General features: G+C 41.1%; 1 protein-coding gene and 1 long non-coding RNA gene across 2 annotated transcripts in view; one reads left to right on the forward strand and one right to left on the reverse strand.

The window, feature by feature from the left end:
• Positions 1-306: 306 nt before the first annotated feature.
• Positions 307-4808, reverse strand: LOC134438499 (uncharacterized). Its single transcript, XR_010032597.1, has 4 exons — positions 4715-4808; positions 4214-4523; positions 3369-3445; positions 307-430 (listed from the first exon to the last, which is right to left on the reverse strand). It is a non-coding gene; the product is annotated as an uncharacterized LOC134438499 (long non-coding RNA).
• A 5330-nt stretch (positions 4809-10138) lies between these two features.
• Positions 10139-15118, forward strand: part of LOC134439295 (vitelline membrane outer layer protein 1-like) — a 57055-nt gene continuing 52075 nt past the window's right edge. The window contains exons 1-3 of the mRNA XM_063189199.1: positions 10139-10303; positions 10705-10814; positions 13754-14045. Of these exons, the coding sequence (XP_063045269.1) occupies positions 10139-10303; positions 10705-10814; positions 13754-14045 (567 nt within the window). The remainder of the gene's footprint in view (positions 10304-10704; positions 10815-13753; positions 14046-15118) is intronic.

Consider the following 15118-nt stretch of genomic DNA (forward strand, 5'->3'; position numbering starts at 1 on the left):
CCCCGGTAGACTTCATCCAAATTTCAAAATATTTTACACAGTGTGTTTTTACTGGGTGTAGAACATTTTACTATAGGGCCAAGGCCATATCTTTTCATAGGGGGCAACTGATGCACCCTAATGGTGGTGCTAAGTATTCATGAAAAAGGTAACATTAGTGAATGGGTAGCATGAATTCTGGAAATAAACAACTAAGAATCTTACACAGTGTACATTTAAAAGCAGTGCAAAAACTGATGAAACAGACGGTTAGAATGAAACAGAAATTTGAACGTGTACTTCCATTCCGGAAGGTAACAGAGATTAAGAGCATAAACCAAAACAAACACTGCAATGGCCACAGGTACGTTACCAATGTCGTTGAGGACTCTCTGCCGATCACACGCACACGAAGACAATACGTTTCAGCTGGACCGTCCAGATCAACATCCTGGAAAACAGTAAACAAAACCCATGATTGAAGCCGTAAGCGGTATTTGTGGGCGCAAGTTTGGGGCATTTCTGTCCACCCTAACACACCCAGAGATGGGAAAAGTAGTATAGTAGTATATTTAGTATAGTTTATGAAAGGTATGAGGAGGATGTTGACTTGTGTGCCCTCACACTGCCTGTTTAGGCAATTGAATGTGAGATCAAACTGATGTTCAATTACCTCTCTTCGTTTTTGGTGTGGCTATGACCCCATTCTGGAGTATGTTTCTCAACAGCATCATTAGTAACTACAGTAAAAACTTTGCTTGCATGCAATTTCCCATTGGCAAAATACCAAGTCGCTAACTAACAACGGTGCTTTTGAGAAACAGGGTCATGATCTTTTCACGAGTGTTGGTGAGAAACTTTACACATACAGCTAAGTATACAGTGTGCAAAATTGTTACAATACATTACATTACACTTAGCTGACGCTTTCATGTATTCAAAGCGACTTACATTTATTACTTTTCAGGGTATTGGTTACAGGCCCTGGCGCAATGTGGGGTTAGGTGCCTTGCCTTAGGCACTTTAGCCATGGATGGAGATGTAGTGACAGGTCAGGGGAGATTCAAACCTGCAACCAATAGATTGAAAAACCAACTCTCTAACCACTAGGCCACGGCTGCCCCACCAGCACAATTATTAGTATTTTGAACATATTGGCCCTTTTAGGCACATTGTCAACCAAAAATTGCATGAGAGAGAAAGATATGTCAAACCCCACCCATCCAATGCAAAAGAGTCTGCTCAAAGTTTGGTCTCCTAAGGGGGAGTTGTCTAAGGTGAAACTATGAGAAAACTATTACCCTACAGCACGATCGTATTCCAGAACTAAAACCTATATTGAGTTTAAGTTTTCGGTAACACTTTATTTTAGGGACACATCTATTAGCACTAATACATACAATATTAATGCATGTGTAAGTAACTTGTAAGGCATGTACTAAGCAAAATAAGACAGTTGTTAAGCATGTATTCACAAATGTCTTGTTCATGCCAATTAGGGATTTATTACTAATATAACCTTAGTAAGGACCAGTAAGCCTATATTTCTATTTATTAGTAAGTAGTAAGTGGCAGAATACAATGTGTATAAGCTCCTGACACACTGTGTGAACAAACCCTGAACAGTGTGAAAACAGATGCAGAATAAGGGTCCCTATTCTAAAGTGATGCATTGGTCAGCCCAGATGGCTCAGGGCCTCTGCACTACCAAAGTCCTAGGGCCCCCACACCACCAAGGCCTGCACTACCTAGCCCCCCCGATCTACAAAGTGTAAGGGTATATGAAATAATTAATACTTACCCAGCTGAGTCATCTAGTTTTCTCTTGTTCATATCAATGAGAGGGAGGTAACAAGAGCCTATATATAGCAAGGATTGAACATACACTTGTCAATGGCGGTGGGTTGGTGAGATGTAATTTTTTTTCATGTACCACTGAGTTTTAATTGTAAAAAACCCAAAATAAATGCAGAACATTAGAATAATAGTTTTGAAGCAAAACTAAACTACTCTTTTGTGATAATTAAGTGAATGTTTGAGAACATTAGCTTCAAGAAGTGCAGTGCATGATGGGTACGCAATCTAGGCCAACAGACAACCTACCCAGCTCTGAGCCTCCGTCCTTAGCTCCTCCCCTCACTTGTGAAATTTAGTTGCTATCCAAACAATTTGCCATGTACGTAACAACAGAAATATTGCTGCATTGGCCATGCATTGCATTTCTGACTAAGGGCGTACCCATCATGCACTGCACTTCTTGTAGCTAAGTTTCTCAAACATTAACTTATTTATCAGAAAGGAATAGCTTAGTTTCGCTTCCAAACTATTATTCATCGTTATATTCTGCATTTATTGTAGGGTTTTTACAATAATTGGTGTATGAAAAAATGACATCTCACCACCCACCGTCATTGATAACTTTACGTCCAATCCTTGCTATATAATGCTTCCAATTACTCATTGACATAGTGAGTAAAATAAGTGAGATCTTCACACCTACTGAGACTAATGGAGTCTGAAATGCTCTTGCATTTTGCTTCCCGGGTGGGGGGGGGACACGTAGAGTGGGGGCCCTAGGTAGTGCGGGGGCCCTAGGTAGTGCGGGGGCCCTAAGCCATCTGGGCTGAGCAATGCATCACTTTAGAATAGGGACCCTTATTCCACATCTGTTTTCACACTGTTCAGGGTTTGTTCACACAGTGTACCAGGAGCTTATACACATTGTATTCTGGCCCTTACTGCTTACACATAAATAGAAATCTAGGTCTACTAGGTCCTTACTAAGGTTATATTGGTAATAAATCCCTTATTGTGCATGAACAAGACATTTGTGAATACATGCTTAACAACTGTCTTATTTTGCTTAGTACATGCCTTACAAGTTACTTACACATGCATTAATATTTTATGTATTAGTGCTAATAGATGTGTCCCTAAAATAAAGTGTTACCAACATTTCTTCTAAGATAACTTCTGCTGCTTCAGTAATGCGGCCTTCGCAATGTGCCACAGCAAGTGCAACACCCTCATGGGTAGATAGAGACCTGCAGAGATCTACAAATCAGAGATGACTGGTGTTGGATTGAACGTGAAATTTGGCAAAGGGTTTGTGATGATGTGAGGGTGCTTTAGCAAAGCTGGAATTGGGCAGATTCGTGTTTGCAAAGAACACATAACTGAGGCCAAGATGGCACATCAATGCAAGAAGGTTTGGTGTGTCCTCCAGCAGTGTCCAGAACGTGGATGAGATGCCAGGAGACATGTCAGGTAGCACAGGAGGAGCCCACCAGAGCCCAACAAAATGAGCCTCGCAGGCCACTGATGTGTGCGATCTCCCTATGCCACCTAATAACGAAAAAGACAGATCTAGCTGCCGAGTTGTAACATACCACTTTGTCTGGCTCTTCATTCAGGTAGACCATCAGCTCCTCAGCATGCACTCCCTCTTCACATCAATGTTGTCAGTCTGCATATGAGGGCCGGTCAATGTATGCCAGGAAACAAACATGCAGGAAAAACATTTTAACCAACAGGAAGAATAAACGCAGTACAGGTACAACCACATTAAACAAAGGACACATCTCATTTATCTAGTAGCGTAGTGTATCGTTGGTACTGGCAGTGAAGTGGTACAGTACGTCACTGTTTGATATGGCATGGTGCAGCTCTGACACTTTTCCATTAGCCCCAAGTACTCGGTACCATTTCAGCACTCAGCCCTGGTTCCAAACGTACTGAAGTGATGCCAAAATGTGACGTCTGACCTTAAAAAGGTACACTGTGCAGGAAATGGTCAAAAAAGGTACTGCAACTACGCTGCTAATTGAAACTGGGCTGCCTATTGCCAAATTTGACCTTTTCATGAAAGCTTACCAAGTAATAAACTAATATTTTCTAGTATGGCCCAAATACAGTCATTTCTGCAGCTAAAAATGACTATTTCTGGAAATTAAAAATGGCGGACCATAGAGAAGATCCCCCTTTTCATGTATGAAAATAGCAATTTTTCCGTCATAATGAATACTTAGAATTTGATGGTGGTGGTAAGTATTCATGAAAAAGGTAACATCAGTGAATGGGTAGCATGAATTCCGGAAATAAACAACTAAAACTCATACACAGTGTACCTTTAATTCCCCTGATCATTTCATGGGAATCGCAAGCCAGACAGACATGAGAATCAAATAAAAAATAATAATAATAATAAAACAGAGCAGCAACCACATCAACTGACCTGCAAAAGACTGTTATATCATTGCCCAGGACTGCTGTGTGTAAAGCCAGCTGTAGTTAGAACTGAGGTGAAGACAATGAGTTCAAAACTGGCTGAAGGATTGAAATTAGTGGGAGAAATGCAATATGATCCAAGACACCCTACTTCTCCCCATTACATTAGATCTTGAAATTTTAGCATTACTGTGATGCATGGCAGTGTGCATGTTTTACCTGAGTCATGGGCACCAGGATCCTCTGTATCTTCCTTGCATGAGAAGCACCTTTCTTGCTGAAGACCCGGAGCAGTGTTGTTGAAAGACCATCCAGCTCTGAGAAGAAATTCAACAGCAAACCAACTGTCATGATCCTCTTGAACTTGTCACTTAACTTGAAACAGGGCACAAAACACATACCTACAAAATACTTGTAACTTAAGACTTGTGACAAAGGTTACAAAAAGGCCTGATGGTCTTACTAAAATGAGGAAATAAACACACAAAAAAATCAACAAATAACTTACCTCGCACATGTTAAAAAGAGCAAGCCATCTGGATTTAAAAACTGCAATCGTGGGGGCATCACAAATTACTTCATGCCTTCAATGAGCAAAGGTCTTGGCCAGTTGAGCTGAGGACCCAAACGTCTTGAAATTCTGTTGTGACCAGAAAGACAGATAAATCAATATAGGTGAAGGAGACAGCTATGCAGAGAAAAATGTAAAATAATTACAACAGATTTTACACACACACACACACACACGAGCTAATAGTCATAGATTAGATACTACACAAAAACTTTCATCACCTTTTTCAGGGGCACCTTGTGAGAGGTAGCTGAGGTGAGGACCCTACAAACATCTTGAATGCTGAGGAATTAATATAGGTGAAAGAGACAGTTATGCAGAGAACAAAAACCCAAATAATAGTAACATATTCTACAAAGAAATTCAGTAAATGATTAATTACAAAAAATAACAAATTAACAGTATTTATATTTGCAACAATATGCATTTCTACCTCACTCAAGGTACAGTATATATTGAATGCAAATGCACTGGAATATCCTAAAGTGATCATTGATACAAAAAACTTGCTATGTCCTTTTTACACAACAAATGTAGAAGATCGAGTTTGAGGGAATGAGGGACAGAAGGGCGTTTGCATGTGTGTTTCACTAGATACTACTGGGATTTACTTTCAACTATTTCAAAGGTCATAGCCAATTAGGCCTACATACATTGGTAAGTGACCCACGACATGAATCAAACCAGCTGCAAACTGCAGCATCTAGTTCTACACACGACGCTCCCATTCAAACGCGCACCCATACACAAGCACACACAGCCCCTTCTGTCACGCAGTCTCACGTCTCGTCTTTTTTCAAACCGAAAAGTTCCACCGGCTAATCAACATTTACTGTGGCCGTACACACACAAAAATCAGCGGTAACTTTACTTCCCCTGTGTCATTGATGTGTCTAGAGCTACTGATGGTATCTACGACTGTCCTGGATACATTTGAAATCAGACGCAACGTCAAAGCATAGAACCAATACAACGTTAATGAACCAACTGTTGTCACCTAGCATAAATTAGCTAGCTGCCCGTTATGGGCTGCCAGGTAGTTTCTTTCGCTATAACTCGCAAAGTAACCGAAAATAATGTCACACATGCAAACATGCATACAGTACAACATGGGTGACAGCTTCCAAACTCCCAACAATAGTTAAAACAAGGAGACTATATCGATAATTAGCCGCTAACCAGTTTGAATTGGTGAGAATTAGCCAGCTAAGCTTACTCTCTTGCTCATAAAACGTATGCCTTGATGCCAAAACTAAGTACACTAACGAAACGGGTGATATAAATGTGATTCTAGGAAAGTCATGATAAATGCAAACAGCCCTACAGTGGTTTACTTTTTTGACTTACCCGCCTTCTTCTTCTTCTTCTTCTTATGGGATTTTAATGGCGGACTGGACGCCTACAGGCGTATTGCCGCCACCTACGGGATAATAGAGCTCACTACAGTATATCGGCCTCATATTCTGGCATAGAGGCCAGAGGATTTTAAAAACTTGAGAAGACTGGTGGTAACTTTACAGTCCTTCAGTTGTAACAGGACGGGGATAGAAACAGTGGCAACACCAAGATCGGAGAGATCACTGAAAAGCACACGCCTAAATTGTCGATACTTTACACACAGTATTAAGACATGGGAAACTGTCTCAGGTAGGCTACTCTACACACGTCACACAGCCCATCTTGATGTTTATGAATNAAGTTAAATTAGAATTCAGGGCACAATGCCCTAATCTGAGACGTGTTAACACTACCTGCTGAGACCTAACTCCAGATACTGTACAGTGGGTACTTATAGACGGCTGAATTGCATACAAATGTCTCCCCTTTACTTCTCTGTCCCACTGGAGCTGCCATGACTGGAACACTTTTTCCATCAGTCTACTCCTTAATTCGGTTCGGCCAGGCCTGACTAGCAAGGAAACCTCATTGCTCTCTAGGCTTTCTTTGGCGCAGTGGTCAACAAGCTCGTTTCCCTCGACCCCCATGTGAGCTGGAACCCACAGGAATGAAATGTAGCAGCCTCTCTTGTACAGGTCATACAGCAGAAGGAGAATATCAGAGATTAAATCAGGACGAGCATTAGAGGAGAGAACTTTAAGGCAGTGAAGAACTGATAGGGAGTCAGAGCAGATTAATACATTTATAAGATTGGTCCTCTGCTACCCATTGCAGGGCTTTTAAAATGTCCATAGCCTCTGCAGTAAATACAGACATATTATCACTTATTCTGAATCCTTTTTTTCATAATTAATCAATGGGATACAGAAAGCGCAACTAGCTCTACCAGAACCGGGGTTTTTGGATCCATCAGTGAAAATGTGTAGATAGGAGTTCCAGTTAAGCTGGATGTACTCCACAACAGAATCACTAGAGAATTCTACCTCTTCGTCATGTTTGAACTCATGCAACCCAAGATCGACTTGTACAGAGGGGAGGAGCCAGGAAGGGACTGGTCCCCAATGAGAGCTCTGGACTGGGTCCAAGTCAACTAAATTAAAGTCCTTGGCATGCTCCATACACTGTTTTACGAACGGCTGATTATGTGCCTGCTGAGGGCCAAACTCATAGCAGTCCATAAGGATATGACTAGTAGGGCATATAGACACTTTTTCCCTAAGTCTATTCCAGTAGTGTAACGCAAGTTGAGTCCTTCTTAATTTTAAAGGCTTCTCTCCCGTTTCGACCAGTAGGGCAGGGATTGATGTGGATGAGAACGCACCACAGCAGACCCTAAGGGCCTTTGACTGTATGATATCAAGCTTTTTTAAACAGGAAGTTGCAGCTGCACCATACGCCTGACACCCATAATCAAAGATGGACCTGATCATAGCTTGATATATGGTTAACAAGGTGCCCTTATCCGCCCCCCAAGAGAACCCAGTCAAATATCTCAAGACATTTATCACCTTGCCAGTTTTAGCAATTATACTAGAAATATGTTTGTTCCAATTAAGCTTGCTATCGAACCACATACCTAGGTATTTAAAACATTCGACCTTCTCTAAGGGGGACCCATAAAGAGACAAAGATACATCACATTTCCTTCTGCGACTAAACACCACAAATTTAGATTTGGCCACAGATATCTTAAATCCCCATTTGACTTACCCGCCTTCAGAGTGTCCGCGGATATGTATTCAGTCAAAGAACTCGGCAAGCTCGTTGTTACCGGCTGCCACACACAATCCGCACACTACTGCCACCATCTGTTCTGGCGTTGTAAAAGCCATTGGTCATCTTATCCAAAGGAATTAGGTTGTGACAACATTACTGGATTTGGGAAGTCGTTGGTTATTGGGCATCATGCTAAAGTTACATAACTTCATTATGCCCAATCACAAAACATAATTATTCATGGTAGAAGTGACATGTTTCCCTTTGATTAATTTAACATACACAACATATGGCTTTTTTCAGTGTAGCCTCTCTGCATTGAGAGCTCTTGAAAATTACAGAAATAGTTAGCCTACTGGCCAATTTAAATCTGAAAGTATATGCAGAGTAGCCTAATTATAATGATTTCAAAGAAATGACGAGCTTCGGGGTGCCCTGACTTTATAAGGTTGAGAATAACGACATCAAATCCAAACAGCGATACTTTTGTTCTATTTACTCTGGTTTACAGCAGGTTTTCAGCGACATTTCAAAGTCAGCTTCTGCCAGTAAATCGCTGCTGATTATCTGTTCCTTGCTCTCCCAAACCCCAACTAACCGGGCAAACGTGACGTGCGTGCAGGCCAGTGCAAGTGAACGAATGTGTGCGCGAGCGCATGTGTTTCTGTTCAGCGATGCACATTGAAGAAAGTTCAGTTCAACATATCAATGTCTGTGTCCGTAGTGCACGAAATATTAGGCTAAAAGCATTGTGAAGAGAGATTTACCAGTCCCTCTCCTCCCCCTCACATCATAGTGATGGAGTGATTAAAAGTCATCATATGATGGCCTACTTCTCATAAGGTAATGTGAAAGATTAGGACTAGTTTATAATTTTATTATGTCTGTTCTGTCATATTGAAGATGAGGATGATTCAAGTGAAGGAGAGGAAAGCATAGAGGGGTATCCTGAGGAAGGCATGAAGGATGACGATATCAGGAGGTAGGCGCGCGTGGGGGGTTGTGTGTGTGTTTCAGGGGGGCCCATGAAAGAGGTTGTTCCTAGGGCCCCAAATTTGGTGCTACGCCCCTGCACACAGATGAGCCAGGTACACCTGCAGCTGATGAGGTAGTCGCATGTTCAGTACAGCCACCGTTGTCTACATGTTCACAATCTGTTATGACATTATTGATGTTTTTGTCTCAAGAGCGCAGAAAGGGAGACTTTTTAATTAAGCTTGATTTGAGTCAAATTTTGTGTCTGGTTCGTGTTTTGCGCGGGGGGTGGGAGGGGGGGGGGTTGCGCGCTTTATGGGGGCCCCTTGGCATATTTTTGCCTAGGGCCCCATGGAGGTCAGAACCGGCTCTGCGCAATTCAATTGCAAAAACCAAGAGCAAAGACCATTGCTACCCTTCAACATTACACAGCTAAGGCCAGCAATACAACTTCTAATGGAACTGTTCAATGCAATGCAAAGTTTCAATTAATCCGGTCAGTGCAAACATCCAACTTCACAGGGCTATATATCTGCAATGCAATACTTGTAGTGCAACTATGCAATGCAATATTTTTTAAAGGGACACTGCAGGATTTTTTGTTGTTTATTTCTAGAATCCATGCTACCAATTCACTGATGTTACCTTTTTCATGAATATTTACCACCACCTTCAAATTCAAAGTGTTCATTATGACTGGAAAAATTGCAATTTTCATACATGAAAAGGGGGATCTTCTCCATGGTTCGCCATTTTGAATTTCCAGAAATAGCCATTTTTAGCTGTAAAACTGACTGTACTTGGGCCATACTAGAAAATATTAGTTTATTACTTTGTAAACTTTCATGAAAAGATCAAATTTGGCAATATTCAACCCAGTTTCAATGAGCAGCATAGTTGCAGTACCCTTTTTGACCATTTCCTGCACAGTGTCCCTTTAAGTGTTTTGTTTTGTGCAAAATGGGTCCCCATCTACACAGCTTATGTGTGTGTGTGTGTGCGTGCGTGCGTGTTAAATGCCAATTAGTGTCAGTTTAATCGCCCACTGTTGACTGAATCAGTTTGGAGTTGTGTAATGGCCTTTTGAGGAACTGTGACCACTGGCATGCTGTACTGGTCCATTTATGGTAGCCCAAGTCAGCACAAAACAAAATTTCATGTCACTGCAGTAAGAAGCCACCCCAGCTTACCTTAACTTCCTCGAAATTGCCTAGAAAAGTTCAGCAGTGCAGTAGTCATTGTGGCAGACAGAAGACAACAGAGGAGTCAGACATGAGCCTGCTACAGCGTGTTCTCAGCACCGGTCTCCTGGTCCTCTTGGTGACAGAGTTTGGGTCGTCCACCACACTCACGGTTAACAACGGAGGGCAATGGGGTGACTGGGGAGACGTCCAGTTTTGCCCACCGGGCTTTCATGCGTATGGTTTTAGTCTGAAGGTACAGTAAGCTCCTGTTTTTTTGTGACTTTCCGTCATTTTTGTAGGTAAGCTAATTTTCCTCCTCCCTTGATAGTTGATAATTGCTAAATAATGATTGCTATTTTGGAACAAGAAGTAATATCCCCCGCGCGGACTCTGAGAATGATTGACATTCTGACATATCTGACATTCTTCAGATATTATTTCCATATGTATAAGATATAATTTAAAACCATTTTCATCTAACACACACACACACACACACAAACACGCACACTCTGACATGCACACACACACACACGCACACGCACACACACACACACACACACACGCACATAAATTAGGCCTACTTGTAAATGTAAAGCAATGTCTTTGATTTACATTAAAACTCTTAAATGACATGTCCTTTTTCTTTCCTAGGTGGAAGGGAAACAGGGAGGTGGTGATGACACGGCCCTGAATGGAATAAAGCTGTACTGCAGAGACCAGGACAGCAGGAGCACGAGCACCTCAGTGGCATCAGCAATGCGGTAGGACACACACCACACCTCATCATTCTGACTGTGACTGTGAGCAGGGTTGCCAGATGAGGCTGATGATTTCCAGCCCAAAAAAATGCTCAAAACCCGCCTAGAAGCATAAAATCCCGCCCAATTGTATTGATTTCTACGGCAAAAATTGGGCGGGTTTTTCTGATAAATGCCATTTTTACCCGCACACGGCCACCCTAAGCAGCCCAATTGGGCGGGACACAGTGCCCAATTCTGTGATATACGTATGTATGTTTGTGTTTGTGTTTACCAGTTGGGGTGCTTGGACCAGTGCACAGTTCTGTATGATATATGTATTAGGGGTGGGCAAACATGAAAATCTTTAATCGCATTAACTCAATGACTTTCTGTGATTAATCGCGATTAATCGCATAGCGCGCGAAACCCAAAAATAATAATAATAAATCATAAATAAAATAAATAATAAATAAAATAAAAATATGTTTTAAATTAATAAAATAAAATAATAATTCATAATAATTTGCATATGTACAGTACTACTGTGTAGATAACCTATGTAGGTCTAATATAATACTCCACAATGGAAATGTAGGCTATTTGCCAACCTATCAGTCTAAATGTAGTAGGCTATATGCCTATCCAATGCATACAATATTACACTAGGGCTATTTAAGATTGTAGGCTACTGAAACTGATATATTAGAAATTATAAACTCAAATTAGGATGGTCTACATGGGCCTACAAAAAAAAACAAAAAAAAAACTTGTCACTTAAAAAAACTATATGTTAAAACGGCTTGCCATAGGCGTGCGTCTGTGAGATATGTCCCGTCTTCTCTCACTGTCAAAGACTCCCACCTTCTCTCTTATCTGTCGCTATTTGTAAGGTGTTTCAGCGACTAGAAACTAATTGACTGTCTGTTGGCATTGACAGCAATTACATCTTTCAAAACAATAACGTTGACATGACTAATACTATCTTAAATGCCGACGAAGTTGCCGATGTCGCGAAATCATAGCCTACCATGTTCATGCAGCCTACTATGCACGCGCAGCGCCATACCAAAACGTTGCGTGAGGAATGTAATATCTTGCGGTTCGCTTTTTGATCAGGGCTTTAGTAAGTCCGCGTGGCGTTATTGACAGCTGATAGACAGCCAGCACAACAATACCCTTTTCATGCTGACCGTACAATAGACTAACCTTGCGAGCTGCAAAGGCGAGCCACATGCTGCTCGAGAGTTGTGTACCGAAAATGTCCATTCAGAAGTTGACGTCCTTCTGTAGGCTATGCCTGTTTTGTTTTGACTACTTTTCTAGACATTCTTCTTCTCTGTCAGCACTGCAGTCACTGGAAGCAGCAACAAGTGCGCTGACGCTTTCAAAATAAAAGCCACGAACGATGGTCATAAAAGGCAAAAAAAAAAACCAACGAAAAAACCCCCGCTGCGTTATAGCGTTAACAAAATTGTCGGGCGATATTGACCTCAATAGTTAACGCACCGTTAACGCGTTAACGTTGCCCAGCCCTAATATGTATATCAGGTTTCAGGTTTCAGGTTTATTTATTTAAAAAGGGACAGCATATATTACCAGCATTTAAAAAAAAATGCTAAATACACAAGATTATAGCCATAAGGCTAATTTCCATCTTTTGTCCCTTGACAGGTTTGATGTTCCTTAAAAAAAACAAGGTTAAAACAAAACTAAAAATACACAGTTATAGTACACAGTTGTAAAATTATAGCCAAAGATATGTCACACAGTTTAAAAAATAAATAATACAAAATACAGTTACAAGATAAAATACCCAAATAAGTTAGAAGAGCAGCTGCCAGTAGTAGCCTAACTATGGGAAATTATGTTGACAGCATTGAGAATCTAATAACCACTGTTTTAACTGTTTGCTGAATGAGTGTACTGTTGGCAGTGCTTTAATTTGACTGGGAATTGTGTTCCAGGTGTGAGAGACTCTGTAGGAGAAAACAGCCTGACTAAAAGCGCTCTTTCTAAAAGGAACAGAGCAATCACCCCTGGAACTGGCTCTGGTAGCCCTATTTATACTTTTTGTAATAAATATCTGTAGAGGAGGAGGGGCCAGGCCATGGAGAATTTTATATAATAAAATTGAATCATTATATTTAATGTAGTTATCCCAGTCCAACAGTGTATGTTTTTTCAGTATTTTACAGTGATGATAAGTTTTGGGCTTTCTATCCAAGATTTTCAGTGCTTGTTTGTATAATGTTTTAATGGCTTTTAAGGTTGTGACATTTGCTGATGCCCAACTAGTTAGACAGTAGGACATATGTGACATAATCATTGCGTTAAAATACAGTGTAGCTGACTCAAAGGTTAAATTATTCCTAATGTACCTGAAATTAGCTAGATTAAATTGTATTTTGCCTGTAGTTTTTTTTAACATGTTGCTTGAAACCAAGTTGTGCATCTATTATAACACCAAGGTATTTAAACTCTTGGACAACATCCAGTTTCTCACCATGCACCATAATGCTGGGGTCTGGTTCAGTAGTAACCCTTTTAGATAAATACATACAAACAGTCTTTGACACATTGAGATGAAGACGTGAGTGTTGTAGCCATGTACAGACATTGTTCATGACTGATGTTAACTGTTGTGCAGCTAGACATTTGTCTTTTGCGTGGATGTATAATACTGCATCATCTGCATATAGCTGACAGGTTACTGATGCAGGACAACAACTAGACAAGTCATTTATATACAAGCTGAACAACAGTGGACCTAGTATGGACCCCTGTGGTACTCCAAGAGAGTTGATGCAGGTGCTTGATGTAGTATGCTGCACTCTAACACATATATGTTTTTTATGTATGTTTGTGTTCGTGTTTACCAGTTTTGGTGCTTGGACCAGTGCCCAGTTCTGCCCCGGGTCTGTGTATGATAAACTATGTCTACGTATGTATGTGTTTACCAGTTGGGGTGCATGGACCAGTGCCCAGTTCTGCCCCGGGTCTGCCCGGCTCACGTCCTTCCAGCTGCGTGTGGAGCGTCCGCAGGGCATAGGGGACGACACGGCCGCCAACAATGTCCGCTTCCGCTGCTCGGACGGGACCGTGCTGGAGGGCCACGGCCTGAGCTGGGGAGACTGGGGCTCCTGGAGCAGCGAGTGCCCCCGCGGGATCTGTAGCATGAGGGCCAAACTGGAGTGGCCACAGTGCATCGAAGATGACACGGCTCTCAACGACGTCCAAATGTTCTGTTGTGCTGTTAGTACCGTGTCTTGTGCAGTCTAAATGGACTTGGGTGGTAACCCCATAATGCATGCCGTACCACTTGCAGCATGCTGTAATAGTCATTGAAAGGTTAATTACCATAGTACTATACCACTATGACATAAAACAGGGCCTTTAGAAATGCATTACGACTCACGAATCATTGCCATTCTGGTAACAGCAATTTTTAAAAAGTTTTAACCTTTTTTTTGGCTCAAATTGATAGAAAACGGAAATATAGACATTGTACTGTATCTTCAAATCAAACCTTTTAATGACGATCATTGGGGCGGAGCCTAATTATCAGTATAGGTCCATAAAAATGTGTGTGTCTAAACCACGCTGGTTTTGAATGGAAATTAGATTTGCATTTGCCTAATTTGTCTAAAGAGACAGAAATAAACAATCAAGTTTCTCGTCAGTTTTTCACCTTCCATTTGCACATTTTTATGACATTATCATTTGGGCATCATTTAGGCATTGGATTTGCATGTTTTTTTGTTTTACTTTGCTTCAACTGATAGAAAATACATAGAAGTAGACATTAAAGTTTTTACCGTTTATTTTCACACTTTTATGGCATTATCATTGAGGCGATTTATGGCTCATTCATTATAAGTGCCTAAACCATGCTGAGTATGAGATGGAAATTTGATTGAACTTGATCAAGCAATCGACATTCCACTTTGTCTTCAAATTGTCACCCACCATTTTCAAAAATGTGTACAATAATCATTGGGGTGGAGCTTAATTTACAGGATAGAGCTCCCACAAGGACTTGAGTCATGCCGGATTTGCATGCAAGATGTGTTTTCAATTTTAGTAAAGTTTTGCTTGCCCATTGCCCATGGAATCCTAATTCATCCCTGTTAGTGGTTACTCTGCACACTGCTGCTGTGTCTCAAAGTCTTGTGCACAAGTGCACCATTTGAGACACAGCATGTATGTGCATGCATTTCACAACCAGCACGTTATGCTACCGCATCGTCTGTGTCCTCACTTAAACTTCTGTTTACTTCCGAGTGCTATTGGTGATGCGGCACGTTTCAGACTTCACCAATCAATAG

The sequence above is a fragment of the Engraulis encrasicolus genome, chromosome 22, assembly GCF_034702125.1.
Source record: "Engraulis encrasicolus isolate BLACKSEA-1 chromosome 22, IST_EnEncr_1.0, whole genome shotgun sequence".
Taxonomy (NCBI): domain Eukaryota; kingdom Metazoa; phylum Chordata; class Actinopteri; order Clupeiformes; family Engraulidae; genus Engraulis; species Engraulis encrasicolus.